The sequence below is a fragment of the Camelus bactrianus genome, chromosome 33, assembly GCF_048773025.1.
Source record: "Camelus bactrianus isolate YW-2024 breed Bactrian camel chromosome 33, ASM4877302v1, whole genome shotgun sequence".
In the NCBI taxonomy this organism is placed as follows: Eukaryota; Metazoa; Chordata; class Mammalia; order Artiodactyla; family Camelidae; genus Camelus; species Camelus bactrianus.
Window position 1 is genome coordinate 21,133,026 of NC_133571.1, and position 23,960 is coordinate 21,156,985.

The 23,960-nt window shown below is 56.2% G+C and overlaps 1 protein-coding gene across 1 annotated transcript; it reads left to right on the top strand.

Moving 5' to 3' along the window:
- The first annotated feature begins 2,129 nt into the window (after positions 1–2,129).
- On the top strand, positions 2,130–22,051 carry KCNJ5 (potassium inwardly rectifying channel subfamily J member 5). Its single transcript, XM_010957862.3, has 3 exons — positions 2,130–2,447; positions 15,031–15,969; positions 18,864–22,051. Exons 2-3 carry the CDS (start codon positions 15,033–15,035, stop codon positions 19,184–19,186), a joined length of 1,260 nt encoding a protein of 419 aa, XP_010956164.1. The 5' UTR covers positions 2,130–2,447; positions 15,031–15,032; the 3' UTR covers positions 19,187–22,051.
- The last annotated feature ends 1,909 nt before the right edge of the window (positions 22,052–23,960 follow it).

A 23,960-nucleotide genomic window follows, 5' to 3' on the forward strand; every position in this document is an offset into this window, starting at 1 on the left:
GGGGTGCACAGAGGCAGTGGTTCTGGGCTCTAATTACCAGCAGTGGCACACACGAATTCTCTGTTGCTTTCCAGCATCACCCCACCGATTTCCAGACAATAAAAGATGCACTGATCTCTTCACCATCCCCCTAGGAGTTCTCGATCGTGTCTCCCCGTGCTCAAATGTCACCTGGTCTCTGGGGGACTTGAGCATGAAAAAAGTCAGAGCTCACCTAAATTTGCAAAAACCAGTCAGGAATAGAACGCTATTTGTCATTTTTCAGGTCTAGGTTGAGAACTGGATCCAGGTTTTCTGTCTCCTGGTCCAAGGTCCATCACTGTGAGAATATTTACAAAATAACATTTCCCAGGTCACCCTGTATTTTGCTTCAAAATCAGCCAGGCTCCCCAGGGTCAGGGCAGAAGAAATCCCATAGTCTTTACACTGAATCCCAAGCAACTGCCACCTCAGGCCAGAGCACCTCCTGGGCTCAGCAGATGCTTCTGGTGTGTCATCTGGTCCCCAGAGCTACCAGCCAAGGTCTCTCCAAGAACCAGGAGATGGAGGACTTAGGACCCTGCGTGCACGCCCCCCAGTGCTCAGTCATGAGACCAACACGTGAACGGAGGAGCAGGAGCCTGCTGCCCCCGAGGGGCAGGGGAGGTTCCCGTCCCGCAGGACCACTGCGGCCTCACTGCGGAGAGAGGGGAGGGCGTCTAGGAGCAAACCCTGGCCTTGGCTATGCGTGCTGTCCCTGGGGAGCCTGCCTGGGCAGTGGGCTGTGGGCTCGCTGCTCCCGCAGCAAGAGAAGCCCCCAGAAGACCAAGCTGCCGGCTCACTGACCCGCCTTCATGCTTACAGGAGAGGACAGGGCTGGTGCACCCCTGCCCAGGTGACAAGCACATGTTCTCTTCTTGTAATTAATACACTGGCTTTCATGTTTTTGACAGTGTTCGCTTGATAAATACTCACTGCGCACCTGTGGTAGGTGCTGGGGACACCACAGGGAACAGGAGAGTCCGAGTCCCTGCCCGGGGGACACTGTTCTCACTCCTGATCTGGTGTGCCTGCCCCAAGGGGAGACACACTCGGGGCCTGGGACCGGGGTGTGGATCCCGAAAGGCTGGGCCACAGAGAGGGACAAGGGAGGCACCCCCCCCATCATGGACCAGTTCTCAGAGAAGCCCCCGGCCCTCCCTGCACAGCAGCCCCCCCTGGGCCCGGGGTGTGACGTCAGTAGCTGGCTTTCCTACAACTCCCAGGAGTAAGAGAATAAATGCAGACACTCATCTTTCCACAGGGCAGGAAGGAACCCAAGAGGGAGGGAAGGGAGGTGGCTGCTAGGCGGTGGCTCTGGGTCAGGACTGCTCAGGACTTCAGGGAGCAGAGGGAGCACTTCCTGCTGTGCCCAGCCATCCACAGGCCGCCTGCCCCTGGAGAGGATGGCCAGGGCGAGCAGAGAGCCGGGAGCCGCCGGCCTGTTTCCTGTCTCTGGACCGGCTCCATCTCCAGCCCGCGGGCAGGGCGCCCCAGGCCCTCACTCCACCCACAGAAGCAAGGTCCGTGGTGGTGCGGATGCAGCGCCCAGACTGTGCCCCGCAACTCCCCAAGGAGTGCCACCCACCTGTTAGGTTCCATCTAAGCAGCGCAACTAAATTTTGCCAATCGTCCCCTAAACGCACCCGGAGTGACTGAGCAGCCCCTCAGAGGCTCTGATCCAAGATTTCTACCGTCCTAGTTTCTTCCTTCTTTCGCTCGCTCGGCTGCACCGCACCCACCAAACACGCGCGCGCTCACGCGCAGGCACTTGCGCGCGCACAGATCCCCGTCCTTTGCACCTGCACGGCCAGAAACCACCCCCAACCCGGGACCACCGGCGGGTGCAGCGGGGAGGGGGCGCGGGCCTGGCGGAGGGGCGGAGGGAGGGCGCCCCGAGGGTGCGGGGAGCGCAGAGCTGCCCGCCCCCTCCCCCGGGCTCTCGCCCTGCTTTCCCGACCCGATTCACTGAGAACTGCCCGCGCCCCCATCACACGGAACCCCCGCCCCGCCCCCCACCGCTTTGCCTGGGGTCCTTTAAACCGGCGATTACACATTATTACACAGAGATTCCTCGCACCGGGGGCAGAAGGGGAGGAGAACCGGGGAGGGAAGAGGGCGGAGGGGAAGGAGGCGGAGGCGGAGGGAGGTGGGGAGAGAGAGCGCGAGCCTCCCGCCGCCGCTGCCGCTGGAGAAAGGGAGTGACTAGTGACTGGCTGCAGGGGGCTGGCGAGAGAAGGGCCAGGATGGCTTAGAAGCCTCTGCCCGCAGGACCCCACGGCAGGGAGAGGCTCTAGGCAGAGTCCAAGGCTACCCTGATGGCTGGGGCTGGCGGGAGCCCTCAGGGGCCCTGAACGCCCCCTGCACCGCCTCTGAGGGACACCCCAGAAGTTAGCGTCAGTGGGACTCGGAAGCTCGGATCTCAACAAGTAAGTTGTCTTCTTTCCTCCTCCATTTCTCCCCAGCTCACTGGTTCTGGAAGGCGGGACCTGTGATCTCAGGGTGCCTGTTGGGCTGGCGGCTAGCTGCTCGGCACCTGCCAGTTTAGGAGCCGCAAGGAGGGACAGCTTAGGATGGGTGCAAAGTTCAACCAGGAAATCTGAGGTCCCCGAAGAAGGTGGGCTGCCCTGGGCTGGGAATTTAGCCTTCAGAGGACTGGAGGTGGCTCTGCTGTGTTCCAGAGCAGGGATACCTGGGGTGCTGAACACCCCCATCAGTGGTGTGAGAGGCCAGGGCAGTGGGGAGGGGGCGGCATTCCCCCTGGACAGCGGCTCTGCCTTCAAGTGGGGATGTGGAGAGCTCAGCCTTAGATCCTTGGCTTAATCTTGCTTTCTTTTAAGTCTGGCCAAATTGGAAACATGGCCTTGCTAATTCTGCCCTCCTGTCGCCTGGTCACTTCCTGCGTGCCCCCCTATCTCTTCTGAAACATCTTTCAAACTGCTCAGAAAGGCCAAGGGTGAAAGCTCCAAGGCCAGGGTTAAGGGACCAGGGAATGGCATCATTGTCCCCACCCTCCCCGAACCCACGCACCCACGCGTCTCCCTGGAGAGCCGTGGTGGCTCCCCCTGCCAGGGCTCTGCTCCCTGGGGCTGCGGGGCAGCCTGTGAGTGCCGCTGGCTCCTTGAACGAGCTCTGGCCCCCAGAAGTTCCAGGGTCTGTGCCAAGCATCGGGTCGGGTAAGGCCAGCCCAGCACCTGTTCCGGGAGGCCTTTCTAACACCAGCAGATCAACAGGCACACGCATGTTTGCTTTGTGACAGACTGTGCCCAGCACCTTGCTCTCTTCTGATCCTTTTAATGGAGCAGATATGACCATCTTCATTCTGCTGGTGAGACAGTGCAGCTTAGCGAGGCTCTGTAAACTGCCGGCGGCGGTACACAGCCTACAGTTTAGAGTCTCACCTGGGCCTGACTCCAGAACGTACCTCTTGGTCATCACTAAGCCCCACATCACAGCGCTTTCTGGTTCACAAAGTACTTCTCCACGTGGGAGGGAGGCAGTGGAAAGAAGCTAATGTTTATGACCCAAGTACTGAGCGGGACACATTCATGCACACGTAGCTGGACTCCAGGCCTGGGAGGCAGGCATCACTCCATCCGAAAGGCCGAGGCTGAGAGATCTCTGAGCACTAGTGACTGGCAGGGCCATTAACTTCTCAATGCTTGGCTTCAAATCCAGAGTCTTTCCACTGTCAAACGCCCAGCCTGGAAGGTGCTCTGGCCTTCCCAAATCCACACCTTTTCCTCAAAACCCAGGAGTAAACCCCATCAGCCGGCTGAACGAGGAGGCCCTCGACCTTCCTAAAATCTGGTGGAAGAATCTAGCAGAGCGAGTGATGTGGGCCTTAGAGAGAAAGGCTCTTGGAGGCCTGCCTGTGACTTTTAACTATTGATTTGACCTGAGACGGCCTGACGCTGCCTGGAGGCAGAGGCGGAACTTCAGAGGACGTGTTGGGGCGCAGGGGGTGTGCAATAATATCAATAATATCAAGGAATCGGCGCTTACTGAATGCGTACTGTGTGATGCTTGGCGTTTTATGTATGTGACGGGACCTGTTTTTCTTTCCCCATCCACTGCTTTCTTTTCTCACTGTTCCTCCCAGCCTCCCCCACCTCACCCCACCCCACCCCACGCCACCATCCTGGTTCCAAACAACCTGGAATCAAGTTCACGGAGTGGAGACTTAGGACCTAAGGCTCGAGAGAAAAAAAAAATCATTCTTTTACCTTGGAAGGACTATTTGGAGGCATTTGTCAAGTGTTTATTACTTGCCAGGCTCTGTTCATTAATTAAGAGATTGATAATAAGTTGTTGCAACAGCATAAATTATTAGGACAGCACCAGGGCCACCACTGGAAGAGGAAACATCCCGTAGGGAAATGGTCTGTCCTTTCCACAAAAGCGTGGGGCTCGGGATCTCCCCGAGCATGTTCTACATTCACCATCTAGCTCTCCAACAGAAAGAGGCTCCCTGGGTCACAGATGCTCCTGTCCCCTGCTGGCGTCCCTCCCAGCAGCACTCCTTGTTTAAGTAGCATTGAGCAGAGATGAGTGAGCTCCGTCCAGCAAACAGCGCAGGGGGAGGAGGAGGCAGGGAGGAAGGGTGGGGAGGAGAAGGGCCCCCACTGTCCCGGGGGTCCTGGAGCCCTGCCTTCTCCAGCCTCAGAGTCCAATCCCAGTGGGATTCCCCGATATGGGTTCCCCCGAGTCTGTGGGCACATGCTGAGCTGGGCAGAGAGCTCTTCCCTCTGTGGGTCCCACAGAATCCACGTGGCCTCCTCACAGGCTGTGTGGCAAAACCCCCCCTGGGGCTCCCTGGGTTTCCCGCCCAGGAGATGCCCGCGCTGTTCTAGTCCCCCGCCCGTGAGGATGCTGACCCCACAGCCCACCCTCCCTCCCTTTGCTCCGAAAATGGCCCGGCTCTCAAAGCCACTGGCGGTGTCCTGTGCACTCACGTACTTGAAAACCGCTTCTCCATCTGTTCTTTGTTTTTACATCAGTTCAGCAGCCATTGACGTGATCCCCCAGATGTGCCAGGAATAATTAATTTTTGAAAACCTTGGGATGTGATCGTTCGGGCAGGGAGGTTGTGTTTTCCATTTAGGATGCTAGCCAAAGTTTGCATCTTCTGAGCAATCCTGGTTGAATTTTTAGGCTGCAGATGGGAGGGTGATGGAGAGAGGGGCAGGGGCCAGGAATCGATTAGGTGGTTGGAAGAAGCCATTTTTGGATTCAATTGTTACTGTGTCCCAGCTACAGACAGGCCGCCGAGACCAGGGCCCACCAGCAGACGTCTATAAACTGTTGTCAGCCATGGAATAATGCTTCCGTTTTTCCTGGGGACAAAATAAGAAGAATGGGAGTTCAGACACAAACTCCCACATTGTAGGGAGACATTTGGGAAAAAAACAAAACAAAACAAAAACCAAACCTGAATGTGTTTCTCTAAGAGACCTGCGGAGTGGAGTGACTTTCTCTGGAATGACTTTAAAACGGAGGGGACAGCTTCCCCTTCCCGAGACCTAGCTGCCGGGGGACACGGGGTGGTCTCTGCCAGGGCCACCCGCTTATCTAGTCCCTCCCACCTTGACATTCTGATAAGGGAGCTATTCTGGGCCGCGGAGCCCGGGATGGCCATAGCGCTTGCCAACGGCCGCGTTGGGCTAAATGTCACAGCCAAACCTTTAACACACGACCCTGGAGATGCTGGCTGGTGCGTCAGTGTTCCATCACCGTTCCAGACCAGGGCAGGCTGAAGGCAGAGGTCAGGGATATCTGAGCGGTCTGGCAGGTGGCAATGGCACTTCCTGGTCACCAAGGGTCAGAGCACATGTAGCCGGAGAGGCTGGTACGGGGAGTGAAAAGGGAAGGCGGGGAGATCGAACAAGGACGAGCTTTCAGCATCTCATTCTCACCTTCTGAGACCTGGTTGCTTGGGGCTGGATGTGCTGTCCACTCCGTCCCCTCACACATTTCAGGCTCTTCAACTTAAGGTCAGGTGGGCCCTAAGGCCCCCACCCTGTGTTACTTCTCGCGGCTCATAAAGGAAAAGAGGGGGAAAGCAAGAGCGGAGAAGGGCCGTCAGGGAGCCGAACCTGTGCCCCGTGTCTCACGCTCAGAGTCTGCCCCCTCCCGGGGCTGGGCTGTTGAGCACCGATGCCCAGAGCCCGGCCAGGAGGAGTGTCACAAGCAGGGAAGAGGCTCTGCCTCTGCCCCAGGAAGCTGGCCGCCCAACAGGGACAACAGGGACAACAGGTCCCACAGGGCCAGGTCCCAGGGACCTTACACACAGGACCTCAGGATGGCCAGCGCACCTGGGCTCTCGCAGAGCGACCCCACCACATCACGGAACGCGGGCCCTCCCGCCCCCAGGTCCTGGCTCAGGCTGCCTCAGTCCCTTTGGAAAGTGCCCTTTATTGGATGAACTTAAAAAGTCGCTCATATATTCCTTCAAAAATGTATACGGGGAGCCTACCCCAGGCCAGCTCTGGTGTGGGAACCAGGGCTAGGAGACTGAGCCGTTTACACACCCTGCCCCTGCCCACCACCATTTACACACCCTGCCCCCCACCCCTCGCCAAGAGCCCTCTCTCCAAGTACTGACCAGGGGAGGCAGGGGAGCCGAGACACATGTGGCGTCAGGGCAAGCATCACTAGAGAGACCTAGGAGGGCCGGGGAAGGCTTTCTAAGGGGGCTGGGAAAACTCCATGGTCCCGATCACTGTACCTGTGTAGTAAGTTATGAACCTGAGTAAATCAATTTCTTCCATTTTATTCTTTTTTATTTTTTTTAACCTATTCTAGTTCCTTTGCCTTTCCATATCAATTTCAGGAAATTCTTCTCTGTAGCTACAAAAAAATCCTGTGGGATTTTGGTAAGAATGGCCTCAAACCTGTGCATCAGTTTGGGGAGAACACGTGTTTTACTGTATTGTGTTCCCCTCCAGGAACACAGTATGTTTCTCCATTTCCTCAGATGTTCTTTGGTTTCTTCCATCAGCATTTTGTAGTTAACATACTTCTTTTCGATTTGCCGGGAACTTAACTGTGTGACCTTGGGCGTATCCCTTAGTTCCTCAGACCGTCCTTTTACTTTCTGTAACATGGGCACAACGGCATAGCAAAGGGCAAAGCAGACTTAGTTCCCTCCGTTCTTTCTCTTCTTCTTCTCAGCCCTCATTCTGATGCCCTCCCTTGCTTCTCGGCACTTTGTCTTTTCAGCCTCTGTTGTCTGAACTGTCCTGCATTCTCAGCCCCTTTCCTCCAAGTCTCTTCGCCTCCTGTTTCTCTTATTCTTACTGCTTCTCCAGGCCACTCATTCTCCCGTGATGTTCGTATCGCTCCTCTTCATTGGACCACGTGGAGGGCTCACTTTTCCTGGTTTTTGTTAGACATAACATGTGACCCTGGGGCTGGTCAGCCTGGGATCAAGTCCAGATCCACGACACTAGCTTGAGGGCAGGTTACTGCTCACTCTCCCCTGTGCCTGTTTCTTCACCTATAAACGGGGGAAACAGTACTACCTCATACCTTTTCTGAAATGATTAAATGAGTCAAGACATAGGAGGCACTTAGAAGATTAGCTGGCGCACCGAATGCCCCCAGCGGGTCTCAGCTGGGACTGCTGGGACTTTACCCATCATGCCCTGGGGCTCTGGTCCTTTCCCACTGGTCCCCGTACCTCCGTCACCTCCCATCTTTTTCACTTGGCGGTAAGTATATTTGTATTCACATTATCTTGCTTTCTTGATACCATCCTCCCTGCACTGCGCCTGTCTCATCGTCTCTGATCATCACTGATAAATTGGCACCAGCCCGGGAACTCTGTCCCTGGGGCTGTAGAGAGGAAACAAGTGGTTTTTCATTTTGACTTAATTATTAATCGCCTTTATTATTTAATGCAGAATACATACAGTGCAGGGTTACGACGAAGAGAATGAATTATAACGATTCTGCTCACTTTCAGAGAGAGAGCCGGCCTAAAAGGGAAAAGTACCGGGCAGACTGATACAAATGTGGGGAAAATGCAAAATGAACTAATTTGATTTTCGTGCCCTTTTGTTCATGATTTTTCATACGTCTTCCGGGGGCTGGGAAGGTGGGGCTGGATCGTGGCCAGGAAGCCGTGGCTGAGTATTGAGATGCATAGATGTGAAGGACACACCAGGGGTCCCCAGCAGCTGCCAGGGAGGACAACGAAATGGGAGACAGCGGAGCTGGAAAGCTCAGCCGCAGGCTGCCAGGCCTGCTCCCGGGGGCACTGCTCAACAATTAGGAACTCACGAACGTTAAACTGCTTGAGAGGTCCGTGTGATTAATCTATAGTCCATGCCTCAAATTTGGCCTGATTTTGCCCTTTTAAAAATTACTGAATCTATTCGGACTCACTTAGACATACTCAAGTAGATCTTTAAAATACCATCTCTCTGTATTTCTGCCAAAGAATTGACTTCCGCAAGCAATTGCCAAGACCTGTCTGCCCTCGTATCAGGCAAAAACTCTGTCTTCCTTAAAAAACCCTGCAATGAAACACGTACAGTGCTGTGGAGATACTTAGGTGAGTTAACAGTCGTAAAGCACCTGGTTCAGGGAAGAACACACACACATCTCACTACCAGGGCTACTCCGCAAAGAAATAAGTCAGCATAACCCACTGTGGGAAATAAATTGAGCACATTTAAAACAAAAGCAAAATGAATGCAAAGGGCAAGGGGGAGGCAGCACAGATGGGGTAGATGTTCCCTCTGGGCAGGGCATGTCTCAGTCAAACCTCGGGACAGCTGACTCCCTCTGGGAGCAGCCCCGCCCCCACCTGGACGTCCCTCTAAACAATAACCCCACGGGTGCTGAGGAACCAGGCTCGAGGGCTCCCCTTGGAGGGACAGAGGCAGCCGCAGGATGGAGCCTGGGATGCCTGAGCAGGTGGGACCTGGGAGCCTGTGACAGGTCCCCAGGGAAGGTCATTCGAGCAGTCGGACACAGCAGGGCCCTCATCACCTGCGCCTCCTCCCCCTCCTCCCGCCTTACACAGCGGCTCCCCTGCCATGGCCGCCACAGCTCCTCCATCCACATCATCCCAGCTCCAGGTTCCACTCAAAGCCCCGTGCTCTCCCCCGGCACATGCTCCCCCTCACACAGTCACGGAACAGGTGTGCAGTCCAGAGAGAGGGGTGCCAGAGCTCACTTTGGCTGTGGCAGACCTTGGCAGAATCCTTGTTTGGATGTTCAGCTTGGAGCAGAGCAAAAAGGAGCACGCCTTCCCCGAGCCCTAGTGAGCCCGTGACAGTGAGGAGCATTCTGGGCACACAAGCCAGCACCTGCGGTCCACTCCCCTCCTCCCGCAGAGCCCCCAGCCCTCTTCTTCCAGGATCCCCTCGGGTGGGTCACCAGCACCCATTTCATCCCAGCCAGAAACAGCTCCTGACCCGACCCACCTCCTGCCGTCACAGCCCTCCCCCGAAGAGGGTGTTCCCTCCACCTTCTCCGAAGCTTTTAAGGTCAGACATCTCCACCCACTGGGAACCCCTTCTACCTGCGGTGACTGTGACAGTGACGGGGAGGACAGAACGCTTTCCCAAGACCCTGCTCTCTGCAGCACACTTGCAAGGGGTGTAGTTGGGAGGAGGCGGGTGGGAAGAGGATGCTCTGTGAGAGCAGGGGGTCTTGGCACCCGTCACACAACGGGGGAGGCTGGGGTGGTGGGGAACAAGGCTGGTTAGGACCGCGGGAACAGAGCCAGCAGTCCGTTTCCCCTCTCTTTGCTATCGTGTGAGACCCAGATCGGCCTTCTGGCTTCTTCTGTGCTGAGGATTGACAGGCTGCGCTCATGGCAGGCTCATTAGTGCAAACAGGAAAGCTCTGAGGAGAATTTACTGGCATCACTACGACTCTTAACGCTACGCTCAGCATCACTCAGAGTACCAGCCAGCGTGTGCATGTGGGGAGAAAGCCTCTCCAACTCAGTAGCCCAGGAGTCTACGCTGGCAGCTGCCCGACTGAATCTGACTCGCAGATATATTTTCCTTGGCTAGCTCGGTGTTTCAAACATTGTGGAATTCGTTGTCAACATTGAAAAACATAAATTTCATGTTTAAACATCTCCATCTCTAGCTTTTCTGGAAAAAGAGAGTGGAAGATCTTGCAGCACCCGCTCCACATTCTTGCTTGACACTAATCAGCTCGGGCCAAGTGACGCGCCCCCTGTTGGATGGCAGGTGTACTTGGCTCACCTCAGTCCTCACCACTCCCTATTGTCTTCCTGAAATCCAGAGCTCGTTTTGATTGCATTTGCTGTATGTTCATATAATTGCTTGTCCTAGAAGAAGAATGATATCTTTGACAATCTTTTTCTTTATCAAAAATATGAAAATGAAAGTCTGAGAAGTCGTCAAATGTGAGTAACAATAGGAGAAAGTGCATATCTGAACAACATGCATACACGGTGTGGCAGTGTTAAAAGATGCAGCAGCTCCGTTCACTGACCTCGCCCATCTGCCTTTGGATGCGGCAGAGTTTGGCACCAGCCTCCTGGGTTCTGGTTAGGACAGCACTCACGCCCCTCTCGGGCCTGACAGATACTCACCCCACTCCTGGCAGAAGCAGACACGCCTTAGATAACAGGGAGTCCAGCCAGAGTCATCCAGAGTGAGATCAGTGGTCTCTGCCCTGGGAGGGGCCACAGCTTCCACACAAGATGCTTCCGGGAGTGACAGGGTGCTCAGTGATTACACCAGGTCAGCAGGTGTTTGCTGGGACAAGTGGATACCCTGTCTCCTTGGAGCAACTAGGCACCTGTGTGAACAAATATTGCTGTCATGAGAAAAAGTCCAGGAGCAGCTGGAAGCAGGAACAGAGGGCTTTAGCTCAGGAGGAAAGCAGGAGGTGGGTGGAAGACACAGCCCGCGAGGAGGAGAGGGGACAGCCCCAGCTGTGCGCGGAGCCGGGGTGCAACGGGCAGCCTGGTGCTAAATCGTAGACTGGTTCCCAAGCACGGATGGGGAAGCGTCCCCGGCTGCCTCCTGCGTCAGACTTCAGAGCTGCATTTAGAGATTTTGGAGTCAGGCATGCCACTTCCTAACTGAGTGACCTTAAGCAAGTCGCTAAATCACTCTGCTTCTGTGATCCGAAAACGATCACAGGCCAAGACAGACTGGATAGATGCGTGTGAGCATTACATGAGAGAATGCCTAAAGAGTGCCCTGCAGAGACGGCTCGCGATGGGTGCTCAGGACAGGAGCCGTTAAGACTGCACCTGCGTCTCAGGTCGGGAAGGCGCACCTCACTCCTTCGCTGGGCATCTTCCTCACCAAGTCTTTCCTGACTCTTCCTCCTCACCCCCTCAGGCCAAGCTGAACAAGACCCACGCCCTGTCCCCCTGTCACTCTCTATGGCACTGTTTGCCTGTGTGAACCACCATTCCATGAGTTCCTTGAGGGCAGGAAATAGGGCAGGGGTCCTGGCCTCCTTTGCCCAGTAGAACTACCTGGGGTCGGGCTCCCTGGGCGTGGGACCTGGGCACCAGCCTGGCGTCCAGCTCCCAGCCGATCACAACGGCCACCAGGATAGAGACAAGCCTGGGGAACAGCAGCACCAATGGCACCGGAAGCTTCTTGAAAAAAGTGCCTTTTCTGGGAACCCCGGATCCGCTGCACCAGAATCTGCATTTTAACAGGACCCTTGCGAACAGAAGGCACGGGAAAGGGTGAAACTCTGTGCCGCCTCCTCCCGCCCCAGGGCAGAGGCGCCAATCGGCAGTGGCTGTCCGTGGGGGCACAGATTCCCTGAATGAATGAATGGATGGATGGGTGAACGAGTCTTGCGTGTCAGTTTCCAGTGGGCTTTCACACCTGGTATCACATACACTGTCACCCAGCTGGGAACTCAGGTCCAAAAAGCAAAACCACAAAACATCCAGGAACCAAGCTGGTAAGAACAAATAGCTGCAGAATGATGAGGTTTTTAAAGAAAGCACCTGGTGAGTTTTTAAAGAAGGATGCACAAATTAATAGATGGAGCTTGAAAATTTGATTCAAGAAGTTCGTCTTCCTTGTCCCTGAAAACCCTTTGACTTGACACCCCCGCAGAACTGAGGGCCGAGATATCTAGGATGAGTGATTCGCTTACTCTTCTAAGGAAGCTGGGGATCAGCGGCTCCACGCCTGACACCTGCCCTGCAGGTCACCCCCTGAGGCTTTAAACACTGGCCTTAGATGCCCCCGCCTCTGTCTTCATCTGTAAAATGGGTTTATTGGGACATTGCATTACACTTCAATTCAAAGAGAGTTTGCCAGTGTTTACATAGATCCTTATGTTTGTCTTCATATATTCTTTCCTGGGGTCCCCACGGTGGCCCCAGAGCTGGAAGGGTGGAGCACATTACCCGAGGTTTCCAACAGAATAAACTGAGGCAAAGAGCGTTCAGACTGTCTTTCTTTGGCTCGCAGGGCAAGTGTGTTGCAAGCTGAGCTAGCACACAGACCTCAGCCTGGGCCGAGGGGGTAATAACTTCCGCGGATGACCCCAGCTCACTCGGGGGACATGTGTGCCGATATCAACTCAGAAGCAAGCCTCTTTTTCCTGTCTGCCGGACACAGACAGTTTTCAGATCTGGGCTGAGGTGTCCCAAAAACCCTTTTTCTGTCTCCAGCCCAGCACAGGGCCTTCTCCTACAAGAACATCTGAAAGTATGTTTAAAAATAAAGAAGGAAACAGTGCAGAAAATCAGCAGAAAGCTGCTTTCCTGAAAGCTGAGGGCGGGGAGCGTGCCTCCCAGGCGCCGGGTGACTCATCCTCGCCGGTGCTGGGCCTGCGCTGCCCAGCATCAGAGGCCCAGGGAGTCCGGGCAGCACTCCTACCGGACCCCCATCCGGGTCCCAGCAGCCGGGGTCCCCAGGAGCACACAGAGCCTTGAGAGCAGCGGCTTTTCTCACTGTTTCTGGGCATCTCCGGTCGAGGTTTCAGGAAGCAGTCTCCTAGCCAGGGGCAGAGCCACGTCACCGGGGGGTTCTGCAAAGCAGTACCGAGCAGCCCCTCCTAGTCTCATTTATCTTCGTAGCTGCCACGGAGGGGCAGGGAGCAGGTGGCCCTGTGCAGAATGGAAAATGGCCAGCGGATGTCTGAAACAAACAGCGCTTCCTGTGACCCATCAATGTGAGATTTTAAAGGTTACCTTGAAATTGCAGCAGCCACGCGGGCAGCAGAGGAAGGGTCTGCCTCTCCGTGGTGGGTGAAGTCTTCCTCGCTCAGTCAGTGAGGCAGCTGGCTCCTGGTTGACAGAACGTTCACCCAGGCTGCGCTCTCAGGGACGCAGCTTCCCGGGAAGGGGAGTGCCTGTGAAATCAAGAACTTGTTTATAAAGATGAAGAAGGGCTGAATGACAGTCTCCCCTGAGGGGATGTCTCCAGGATCAGAAGCTCCCAGAACTTTCTGGAAGGAGCAGCTCATAAGTCTGAGCCTGAGCCTCAGAATCCCAACCTCTGCAAACCATTGTCTGGTGAGACCTGAGAGCCCCTGTGCTGGAGCCAAACAAACCAAGATCCAGAGGCGGCCTCTTACTACCTGAGCTTCATGTTCCGTGTCTGAAAATGGAAGGATGGTAACAGCGCTTGTCTAACAGGGTCAAATGAGCTAACATAATGTTAGCTTCTTGGTGCGGTGCCTGGCTCAAGACTGGGCAGAAATGGAAGCAGTTGCTCTTGGCGGCAGAGAAGCTCATGGTCCTTCCCAGCTTCACCAGAGCCTTCAAGCATTTTAAATGCCTGTGAGCAGAACAACAGAAAGACAGTAGACTGAGTGCTGCAGGTGCCTGGCTGTTTCTTCCAAGTGCAACATATACTCCAAAAATGCGTAACAACCCTTTGAAAATCTCGGGGCATTAACATCATGCCCAGCTCAGTTTCTCAGAGGGCAGGGAGTTACTCTATTCGCATTTTAATGGTGTGTCTACACAGCAATCCGCCATATTAGTCAGTGCTCAGACAGCCACAGACTCCCCACTCAGGTGGTGGGAGTGAGCACAGGGAGACCCAGACCCCTGCCGCCTTCTCCTTTCTGTCTGCAGCTGAGACCTCAAAGGAGAAGGAGGGAGACAGGGAGGGAGAAGGGAGCGAGCACAACCAGCTAGCGCCCAAATATCAGCTCTTCCCCTTACTCTTTTGGTGACCTGGATGTCACGTGACCTCTTTGGGACTCATTATTCTTTTTGGGGGGGAGGAGGGGTAATTAGGTTGTTTATTTTTTTTAATTGTTCTTCTTTACTTATTGGATGTACTGGGGATTGAACCCATGACCTCGTGCATGCTAGGTGTGCCCTCTACCACTGAGCTGTACCCTCCCCCCGGGACTTGTCATTTTTATTTATTCATCCATTCATTCAGTAAGTACTTTTTGGGTACATAGTATATGTCAGGCCATGCTCTGGAAAATTAGAATGTATCAAGGGAAAAACAGACCCACAGCTGAGCCCTTGGGGAGCTGACATTCTAAAGGAGGGAGAGACACTATTAGAAACAAGTGCGATCGTGAGCAAACAGTATGATCTTTATTTACCTCTTACTTAGTGGGTAAGTAAGAGGTAAATAAAGATTTACCTGTGGGTCGCTGTGGTGGTTGCGAGTCCATGTATAAGGCAGGGAACACAGTAGGCATCTACTGAATTGTTACAATTACTATTTTGTAAATTGCACTCGGATTTTCTTTAAATCTTTTAAATGCTTAACATGGAGTTTGCACCCAGAGAGTGTTCGTTTATTCGTTCAACAAACAACTATCGAGCTCCCATTATATACTAGAGCCTGGACTAGGCACCAGGGAGATAAGGGGGTAATCAAGAAAGCATGTTCCCTGCCCTGAGAATCCCACAGCCCACCGCTGGTCCACACCTACAGGTCCACTGGACACTGGGTGTAGGGCTGTGAGGGCGCGAAGGCAGAGCGACCTTGAAGTTTAGGGTTTCTGCGAATCTGACCAGTCCACGTCACTGACGATTATCTTTTTCAATTCAACGTATCCCAGCCATGGCTGGCGATTCTAGGAACGCCATGAACCAGGACATGGAGATTGGAGTCACTACCAGGGACCCGAAGAAGATTCCCAAACAGGCCCGCGATTATATCCCCATCGCCACCGACCGCACACGCCTGCTGGTGGAAGGCAGGAGGCCCCGCCAGCGCTACATGGAGAAGAGCGGCAAGTGCAACGTGCACCACGGCAACGTCCAGGAGACCTACCGCTACCTGAGCGACCTCTTCACCACCCTGGTGGACCTCAAGTGGCGCTTCAACCTGCTCGTCTTCACCATGGTCTACACCGTCACCTGGCTCTTCTTCGGCTTCATCTGGTGGCTCATTGCTTACATCCGGGGTGACCTGGACCACGTCGGGGACCAGGAGTGGATTCCCTGTGTTGAAAACCTCAGCGGCTTCGTGTCAGCCTTCCTGTTCTCCATCGAGACCGAGACCACCATTGGATACGGCTTCCGGGTGATCACGGAGAAGTGTCCGGAGGGCATCATCCTCCTCCTGGTCCAGGCCATCCTCGGCTCCATCGTCAACGCCTTCATGGTGGGCTGCATGTTCGTGAAGATCAGCCAGCCCAAGAAGAGAGCCGAGACCCTCATGTTCTCCAACCACGCTGTCATCTCCCTGCGGGACGAGAAGCTCTGCCTTATGTTCCGGGTGGGCGACCTCCGCAACTCCCACATCGTGGAGGCCTCCATCCGCGCCAAGCTCATCAAGTCCCGGCAGACCAAGGAGGGGGAGTTCATCCCCCTGAACCAGACCGACATCAACGTGGGCTTCGACACGGGGGATGACCGCCTCTTCCTCGTGTCCCCGCTCATCATCTCTCACGAGATCAATGAGAAGAGCCCTTTCTGGGAGATGTCGCGGGCCCAGCTGAACCAGGAGGAGTTTGAGGTCGTGGTCATCCTAGAAGGGATGGTGGAGGCGACAGGTGAGATGCTTTCTCCTCTTTGGGCCCCACCCCGCCCCGGAGCTCATGCTGCCGTGACTCCAGAAGATGGAGCCTTGAGAGGGCAGCTCAACCAGCCCGACCCCAAAACGGTGACCTGGGGGTGTTGCTCCTCAAGACGGGGTAATGAGAGCAGCTGACGTGTGCAGGTTGTCCCAGCATGTCCTAGACGCTACACGTGCAGTAGCTCATTGAATGCCCTCCCTCACCCCCATGAGATGCCTTTCCTTACACTGCAGATATAGACACAGAGGCACAGGCAGGCAAATTATTTGCCCATGAGCAAGTGCTCCTAAGTCCCGGAGCCAGGAGGCAGGTCAGGCCCTGGGGACCCAAAGCTGCACCGCCCGCCTCCCATCCTGGAGCAGGTGTCACCCAAAGAGAGTTCTGGGACCAAATAACCTTGGGGAACATGGGGTTAATAAAGGCGAGCCAACTTCTTACAGTAGGACCTGGCGGTGTCTTTATATGTTGTGAACCGCCTCATGAGGGAAGGACAGGGTACAGCATCTCCCGAACTCTGGGATTCCCAAACTCACGGAATCCTCTTTTTGGAGACACACCTGTGCCCCAGACCCATGGGCCCTGCTGGAGCAGGCTGCCCTCAGCTTCCCTGCGGACCCAGCCCGGCACCTCCCTGCACAGTGACTGACTCACAGGCAGCCACGGCCAGGCTCTGTGTGGGGACTCGGGAGCCCGCATCCCCACACCTCAGGCAGGACCCCCGGGCAGAGGAGCCCCAGCAAACCCTGCACCTGCTTCTGCTCCCCTTCCTGCCCTCCTCTCTCTGCACTCAGGGAGGAGTCTGAGCAGCAGGGCTGGCCCTGGGGGTGACCTGTGGAACACTCACCCGGGCTCTGATGGACACAGAGTTTTGTAATCCGGCAACAAGGCTGGAGGGCTGGCCTCCATCCCACTTTACAGATGTGCGAGCTTCACGCAGACAGGAAGTGTCCACACTCAGGTCTGTCACTTACAAATCTAGAGCTTGTAGACACCACACCGCCCCCCAAAACACAGGGGGCCTGGCACAGAGGTGGCCGAGCAAGCCTGCCTCGCCTCTCGGGAAGCTGGGTACGGGGAAGGAGTCAAACGGGGCAGCCACACACCTTCCCGCTGGGATGCAGCCTGGCTCCAGGGACTGGGGCAGGGGGGCCACTCAGCCATCTGCGGGGGCCAGAGCCTGGCAGGCAGCGCACGGTGGCAGCTGAGGGAGCCTTTGGGGCCGAGGACAGTCAGGAGACAGGATGCCGCCTCCCGCAGAGCCGGGGGCTTGCAGGTCACGCTGCCCTCGATGCTGAGTTCAGATCAGAACACAGGCTGAGTTTCTGGGAAAAGAGCTCCACTTCGAGGCCACAAAGAGGGGCTCGGGTCAGAGACGTGGGGACAAATAAGAGTGGTGGGTTACCACCGCCCCCGCCGCCACCTGCTGGCCTCTCCCCGAGCGCCTGCTCAAAGTCAGGGTCCTGCAGTTGGCCTGGCTGGCCTCCTCGCCTCCCGTGGCTGGGTTACCTGGGTCTGCAGGGGACCCCAGAAGGCGAAAGAAGACCACCCAGCCCCACGGGCTCTGATCTCAGAGATTTCAAGGGCTAGGTTGTCGCCTTCACGGAGCCGAGCACGGGCTGGGAGTTCAGGCCGGGGTCTGACTGGCACAGCTCCGCCTGTGTGTGTGTGGGCAGGCGGCTTGACTTGCCGGCCAAATGAGGGTGAAGTGGAGCAACATGTGAACCAGCGTCTGCCACCCAGAGGGGCTTCTTTCCAAATGCATCGGGATATGACTGCCAGGCACACGGGTGGGGTCTCTAGCCCCAGAGCAGCTCACTGCCCCCTCCCAAGAGGCAGGAAGGGAGGACAGGAAGACCCCAGGAGGCCTGACCCAAAGCTCCCATGGAGGTCCCCTCCCGCTGTCTTTCCTGAGGCCCCAAGCTGCAGGCATCTGGCCTGTGTCTAGGACGGTCAGTGCCTGGCTTGGACCTGTGCACCTCTGCTGGGCTGGGGGTTGGCCTAGGACCAAGGGAGAGGCCTGGCCCAGGCAGCACCCCTGGAGCAGAGAGCAGTCTGCGAGCCCACAGTGGGTCAGTGCGTGGGGTCACTGGGGTTGCTGAGCACTGGCACACCGGACAGGAAGCAGCCTCTGCCCTGGGCCTGGTTTGTGTGAGGCCCCTGCCCGAGAACGTCCGAACTCGGGGCTGGAGCAGGCATCCCCTTCAGTTCCCCAAAAGCACGAGCTGGGAAGAGACTGAACATCAGGAAGCTGCCTCTCTGGGACCCTGAGCACAGAGGTTTCCTCATCCATAAACAAAGCTGCCCTCCCTGGAGAGAAAGCGGCACCTAAAAATAACACAGGCATGTGAGGACTGAGCGGACAGGGAATGGAAGCATTAGAGCATGCTCAAATCAAGACGCCACGCTTCACGCGCGCGCATGTGTGTGTGTGTTTGTATGTGTGTATGCACGTATGGACGCTCCTGCCCGTATGTGTCCACGCCAAACAACCCCTGTATGTTCTAAACGCCTGGCAGCTTCTCTGGGCTCACCCAATCGGAATTTATCTTGTTTCCTGCCTCTTTTCTTGTCTCAATCTTCTAGAACTTAATGCATTTTCAGGAACCATGTCTGTAGCTCTAGCTCTTCCAGAATTACCCACAGCAGTCTCTAGGAACCTACTCCAAAGGCTTGCTTTGTTCATTTCCCATTTTCTGCCTCCATCACACTTGGTGCTCCTTCAGGGCAAGGGCTGTGTCTTATTCTGCTGTGTATCTCCATCGTGCTTAGCCCAAAGTGGATGTTCAAAAATGCTTGATGAATGATTGGATGGATGGATGATGGCTGGATGGCTGTGGCCACTCCTGACACAAGTGCCCTCTGTTCACCAGGCATGACTTGCCAAGCACGGAGCTCCTACATGGATACAGAGGTTCTCTGGGGCCACCGGTTCACACCAGTCCTCACCTTGGAGAAGGGCTTCTACGAGGTGGACTACAACACCTTCCATGACACCTATGAGACCAACACGCCCAGCTGCTGCGCCAAGGAGCTGGCGGAGATGAGGCGGGAGGGCCGGCTCCTGCAGTACCTCCCCAGCGCCCCGCTGCCCGGAGGCGGTGCTGGAGCCGAGCTGGAGCCCGAGGCTGAGCAGGACGGAGAGGACGAGCCCGAGGGGCTGAGTGGGTCCCGGGAGCCCAGAGGCTCAGTGTGAGGACAGCACCCCCGCCCCACGACCTCCCCTCACTGGCTTCTCATGACCACAGACGCTGCAGGGCTGGGGTGCGGGGTGCTGAATGCGCTGCTGGGAGGGGAGGCCAGGCGCCGCTGAGGCTCCGCAGGGAGGAACGGTGTCCCTGGTCCCAGAGCCCACCCACTCAGGGCCTCCCCGAGCAGGTGGCCCTGGCCTGGGCCATCTTGGCGGTGCTGCCTCTGGCCTCCCGGCCTCCGCCGGCGCTGGCTAAGGGCCAGGCCAGGAAGGGTTTCCCCGCAACGGAACGTGCAGGTGGCCTCTCCTCTCACCCCTCTCTCTGCCAGCTGGCCGGGATCACCTTTCTCCTTGTCGCTTCGCAGACCCACCGGCAGCCCCTCCACGGCTGGCACCTACAGAGGGCTATCGCCCCTCCCCTCATTCCACCACCCTGGGGCTTGCTGAGGATTCAGGGCGGAGAGGTTCTGCCTGCCTGGGCTCTGGGGTGGCAGGAGGCTCACAGGCCTCACGGGTTACGGTCCATCCAAGTCTGTAGCTATGGAGGACGAGGCCCGGCCCATCCCTGTCACCACCTGTGAAGTGTATGTTTCCTCTGCTGGGTTCCGAGCGTGGCCTCAGGATCAGTGATCTCCTTAGGGTGACTCTCGGCAGAGTGCGTCCGGCCCACGTGGAGTTCCGTCACCCCAACCACATCGAGCCCACACCTCCCCCAAAAGGAGAACCCCAGCAGTCAGAGCTTTGCTAGAACTTTGGGCCCAAGAGTCTCAAAGCACATCTAAGCTTCGCTGTGGTTTCCTTCACAATCTCAGAGATTTGTGGCGTGATCCGGGGAGCAGGCTGTGCTCGGAGGACAAGAGGAGCCCGGTGATGCTGAAGCGGGGCGGCGGGGGAGAAGCACAGAGAGGGGCAGCATTTGGAATTTTAACATAAGCATCGGCTGTAGGTGTGGCCGGGAGACCTGACTTCAGTCCTTGTCACCAGGTGACTGTGGATGAGAAGCTAAGTGCGGGGTGACTGCGGTGGCAGCATCACCTTCCAGCCCAGGGGCTGAAGAGACCCCTGGATGTCCCCAAGGCAGCTGGGCCAGGAGAGCAGGGATGGTGGCTTCAGTGGGGGAGGGAGGGCCGCCACCCTCGCCTTGCCAACGTGGAGACTCAGGGAGGGGGTGAACGTTAAGAGAGAGATGAGTGGAGAAAAGGCTTCAAAAACACCACTGCAGAGGCCCTTCCTTTCCAGTCCAGAGGATGAGGACAGACAAACGGTGTGGATGTCACAGAAAGGCGAACGTACAGCATGTGTTGAGGCTGACCTAGACCTGGAGAGCGATGTCAGGCGTCCCGGCCACAGAGCTGGGGAGGCCTCCCACACAACTGCACAGCTCCCCGCTGGCCTTTGGAAAGGGAAGCTCGCTCTTGCCCCAGACGCGAGCACCTCCCTGGGAGTGAGAGCAGCACGTTATGGCAGAGCCAAGGGGACTGCATTGGGATCTCAGGCCCATTCCCCTTGGGCTGGGTCTTCCAGGTCCTGGCGCTGGAGGGAAGAGGAGGCCGGAGCAGCCTGGTGCCTGGGCGCCCACGGGCTGGATCTGGCAAGGAGGGCGCTGGAAGCAGTGAGTCAGAGGGGTCTTCCTGACGGAGGGATGATGCTGAGTCCTGGCTCTGGGCATCCACCTGGGCTGAAGCAGGCCTTGCAGGGAACGGGGAAAGAGCTGGAATCCTGCCCTCTGAGGAAGGGGAAGCGGGCGGCGGGAAGTGCTTGCAATCAGGACTTGAAGGCAGGGACCCATCACTAAGACTGGATACCTTATGACTGGAACTGGCAGGTGGGGGCCACTCCTCACCCCAGGCCTGCCAGACCCGAGGCTTGTACTGCACGACTCTTTCCTCGGCCCCATCCCACCCCCCACCCCCACCCCCGCCCTGGGCAGACCTAAACCCTGCCTTAGTCAAAACCGATCTGTGCACCCCCCAGCCCCGACACCAGCCTCCCTCACAGTCAGAGCCCACTTCCTGTCACCTCCTTCTGCTGCTCTGAGGTCCTGGCTGGAGGGGAAGGCGCCCTCATGTGTCCCAGGAGAGCCCTCCTGCTCCTGTTCGTGGCCTCTGTCACCCTGCCCTCCAGCATGCCTCAGCCCCGTGAGTCGAGAGCCACGGAAACTAGAAATTTTTGTACTGAAGTTGCCCAAAACAAAGACGCGCCAAAAACGGGGGGAAAAAGTTGCCTGTTGTTATCTATGAGTAAGCCCTGAACACATCTCTGCACCTTCGCCATTCACCGCGCACCTACGTGTGCCCAGGGGTGGGCCAGCCACTCCCTGGAAGACTGCACTTAATTCTCAAAACCCTGGGAGAAGCTCCTAGTAACCCCTTGCTATCGGTGAGCTAACTGAGGTTCAGAGAGGGTAATTAGTCTGCTCAAGGCCACAGGTAATCACAGGAGGCCGGGCCTCAGTGCAGAGCAGAGGCTCCCAAACACACACAAGCGGGCCCTCACCTCGCGGAAGCCCCGCCCCCGCCCACCTCCGCGCAGCCCCGGAGCTCGGGCTGCAGGAGGGACGCTGCCCCAGCGGGTGCCGGGCTGTGGCCCGTCCGCCCCGTCCGCCGGCAGTGCTCTCCCGCGGCAGGGTCCTTGGGAAACACCTCTCTCTGATTCCTGGAGCATTAATGAGCGGTGAAAAGAAATTGGATGGGGAATTACTGCTTTGGGGAAGAAGACACTTATTCTGCTCGGCTTGGTTTTTGCTCACGACATCTCCTTAAACTGCCGTGTCGAATCTCTTTCTCCCTGTGTAGGATTTGTCAGTCTTCTTATCGAAAAGAACACCGCAGCACTGCTAAAAATTCATCCAATAAAGTGGATTTGATCTTACAGAGCCCTTTCTCATTGTTAAGTAGAGGGTCACTTGTTGCCCGTTCAGATTCACTGCCAGTTCAAGCAGACTTGTCCTCCTGGTTTTCATTAGTCTAGAAACACAGTATGAGTATCCAGACTGGAGCGGAGGCGAGAGTCTGGGTGAAGACAGCGAGGAGGAAACCGGGAGAGGGGAGCTGGCCCAGGAGGCCGGGCTCAGCCTCCAGGCCAAGACCGCGGAGGGCGCGTCGGGGGAGGGGAGCGGTGCGCCTTCTCCTGTTGGCTCCTTCAGCGCCCCTGCCCCCCAGATCATTCTCACACACTCCTCCACGTTGACCAGTCAGGTCTATGCCCTAATGACGAGCAACCAAAATCTGCCCGTTAGGGAGCCCCTGCACAGGCCATCTGTGTCCATGGCCTAAATTAGCAAAACGATTGACTTAACTGAACAACAAGAAAGGGGCAGGGGAAGCTGGGAGGTGTAATCCTGGCAAAGGACATCAGATTTCTCAAGCCAAGGCCAGTGGCTTCTGCTGAGCACGTCGCCGTCAGAGGCTTGACAGCTGGCTTTTCTTCCGCTCCGGTCAGCCCAACGGGAATCGAACAGCTCAGATCTACAAAAGAGGTTAATGAAAGATCCCTCCTTTAGACCATTCTGAGAGGATGAAACAGCTCTCCAGGCTGTGATTCAGAACGAGGAGCAGTGTTTTATGTTGTGGGAGGTGGTACAGCACCGATGTGTGGGAGCGTCTCCCGTGTCTGGTGCGATGGCCCGCCCGTGGTGACCAGGTGCCTTAGGCTGGTCCAGCTGCGATGACAAAATGCCACAGACCAGGTGGCTGGAACAACAAACACTGATTTCTCACAGTTCGGTAGGCTCAGAAGTCCAGGCTCAAAGCGCCAGCAGACCTGGTGTGTGGTGAGGGCCTGCTTCTTGGCTCCTAGAAAGCTGTCTTCTCGCTGTGTCTTACGGTGAAGGGGGCAAGGGAGGCCTCAGGGGCCTGTCTTATAAGGACTGATACCCTCGCGAGGGCTCCATCATGACCGAGGCACCCCAAAGGCCCACCTCCTAGGACCTTCACATTAGGAGTCAGAATTTCAACATATGGATTTGGGGCGGGGGGGACACAAACATTCTACCCATAGCAGAAGCAGACGAGTGCACGTGACCCAGACCAAAGCAGGTGCAGGGCCTCCCAGGCAACGGCACCTGGTAATACGGAGGGTGAAATGGCCTTCACGGCGGCGACGGGAAATAGAAACCACAGGCAGAGGCCGGGAGGTTCTGGGAACAGCGGCTGTGTGCCTGCGGAGATGCCTCTTGGCTGGAGGTTGCACCACAAATGCTGTCCAGTGTCAGGAGGGAAACGCCGAGTCAAGGGGCAAGAAACGGGCCCCCCGGTGGACACATCTGCCAAGTCAAGCCTGGATTACGCTTTGGGGAAAGAGGACTTGCACGCATTTCTAATAAAAAGCAAAAATCTGCACATTATCCACAGAAAACCCGCCTTGGCCCAGAAGGACCAGTCTTTGCCTGTGCCAGGTTGGGGCCCAGCACAGGACACACACCCTAGGCGTCCCTGTCGACCATTAAGTACCAGCCATAACGGGTGTCATAAGGGGTGTCAGTTTCTTCATGGCCAATAAATGCCCAGGAAGGAGTTTCAGAAACAGAAAGGCTGCAGATTTTTTTTTCCTAAGGGACAATTTACTTTCACTCAGAAGCTGCCACTATTTTATTTTATTTTATAACCTCGAGTACCTTCGCGGAGGCAAAAATCCTAAATCACAGGGGAGGAATTTGTGAGAATTTGGGCATGTGAGAGTGTGCTTTGAGCATCATTCTTCTACCAAGTGGCAACAGTGTAAGTGGAGAATCTAGGGCTGTGGGTCATAGGAAAGTCGTAGATAAGCACATGCATTGAGG

Coding starts and splice junctions, on each gene's coding strand:
- KCNJ5 (XM_010957862.3), top strand. CDS start 15,033: ATGGCTGGCGATTCTAGGAACGCCATGAACCAGGACATGGAGATTGGA. Junction 15,970..18,863: donor AGGGATGGTGGAGGCGACAG/GTGAGATGCTTT, acceptor TCTGTTCACCAG/GCATGACTTGCCAAGCACGG.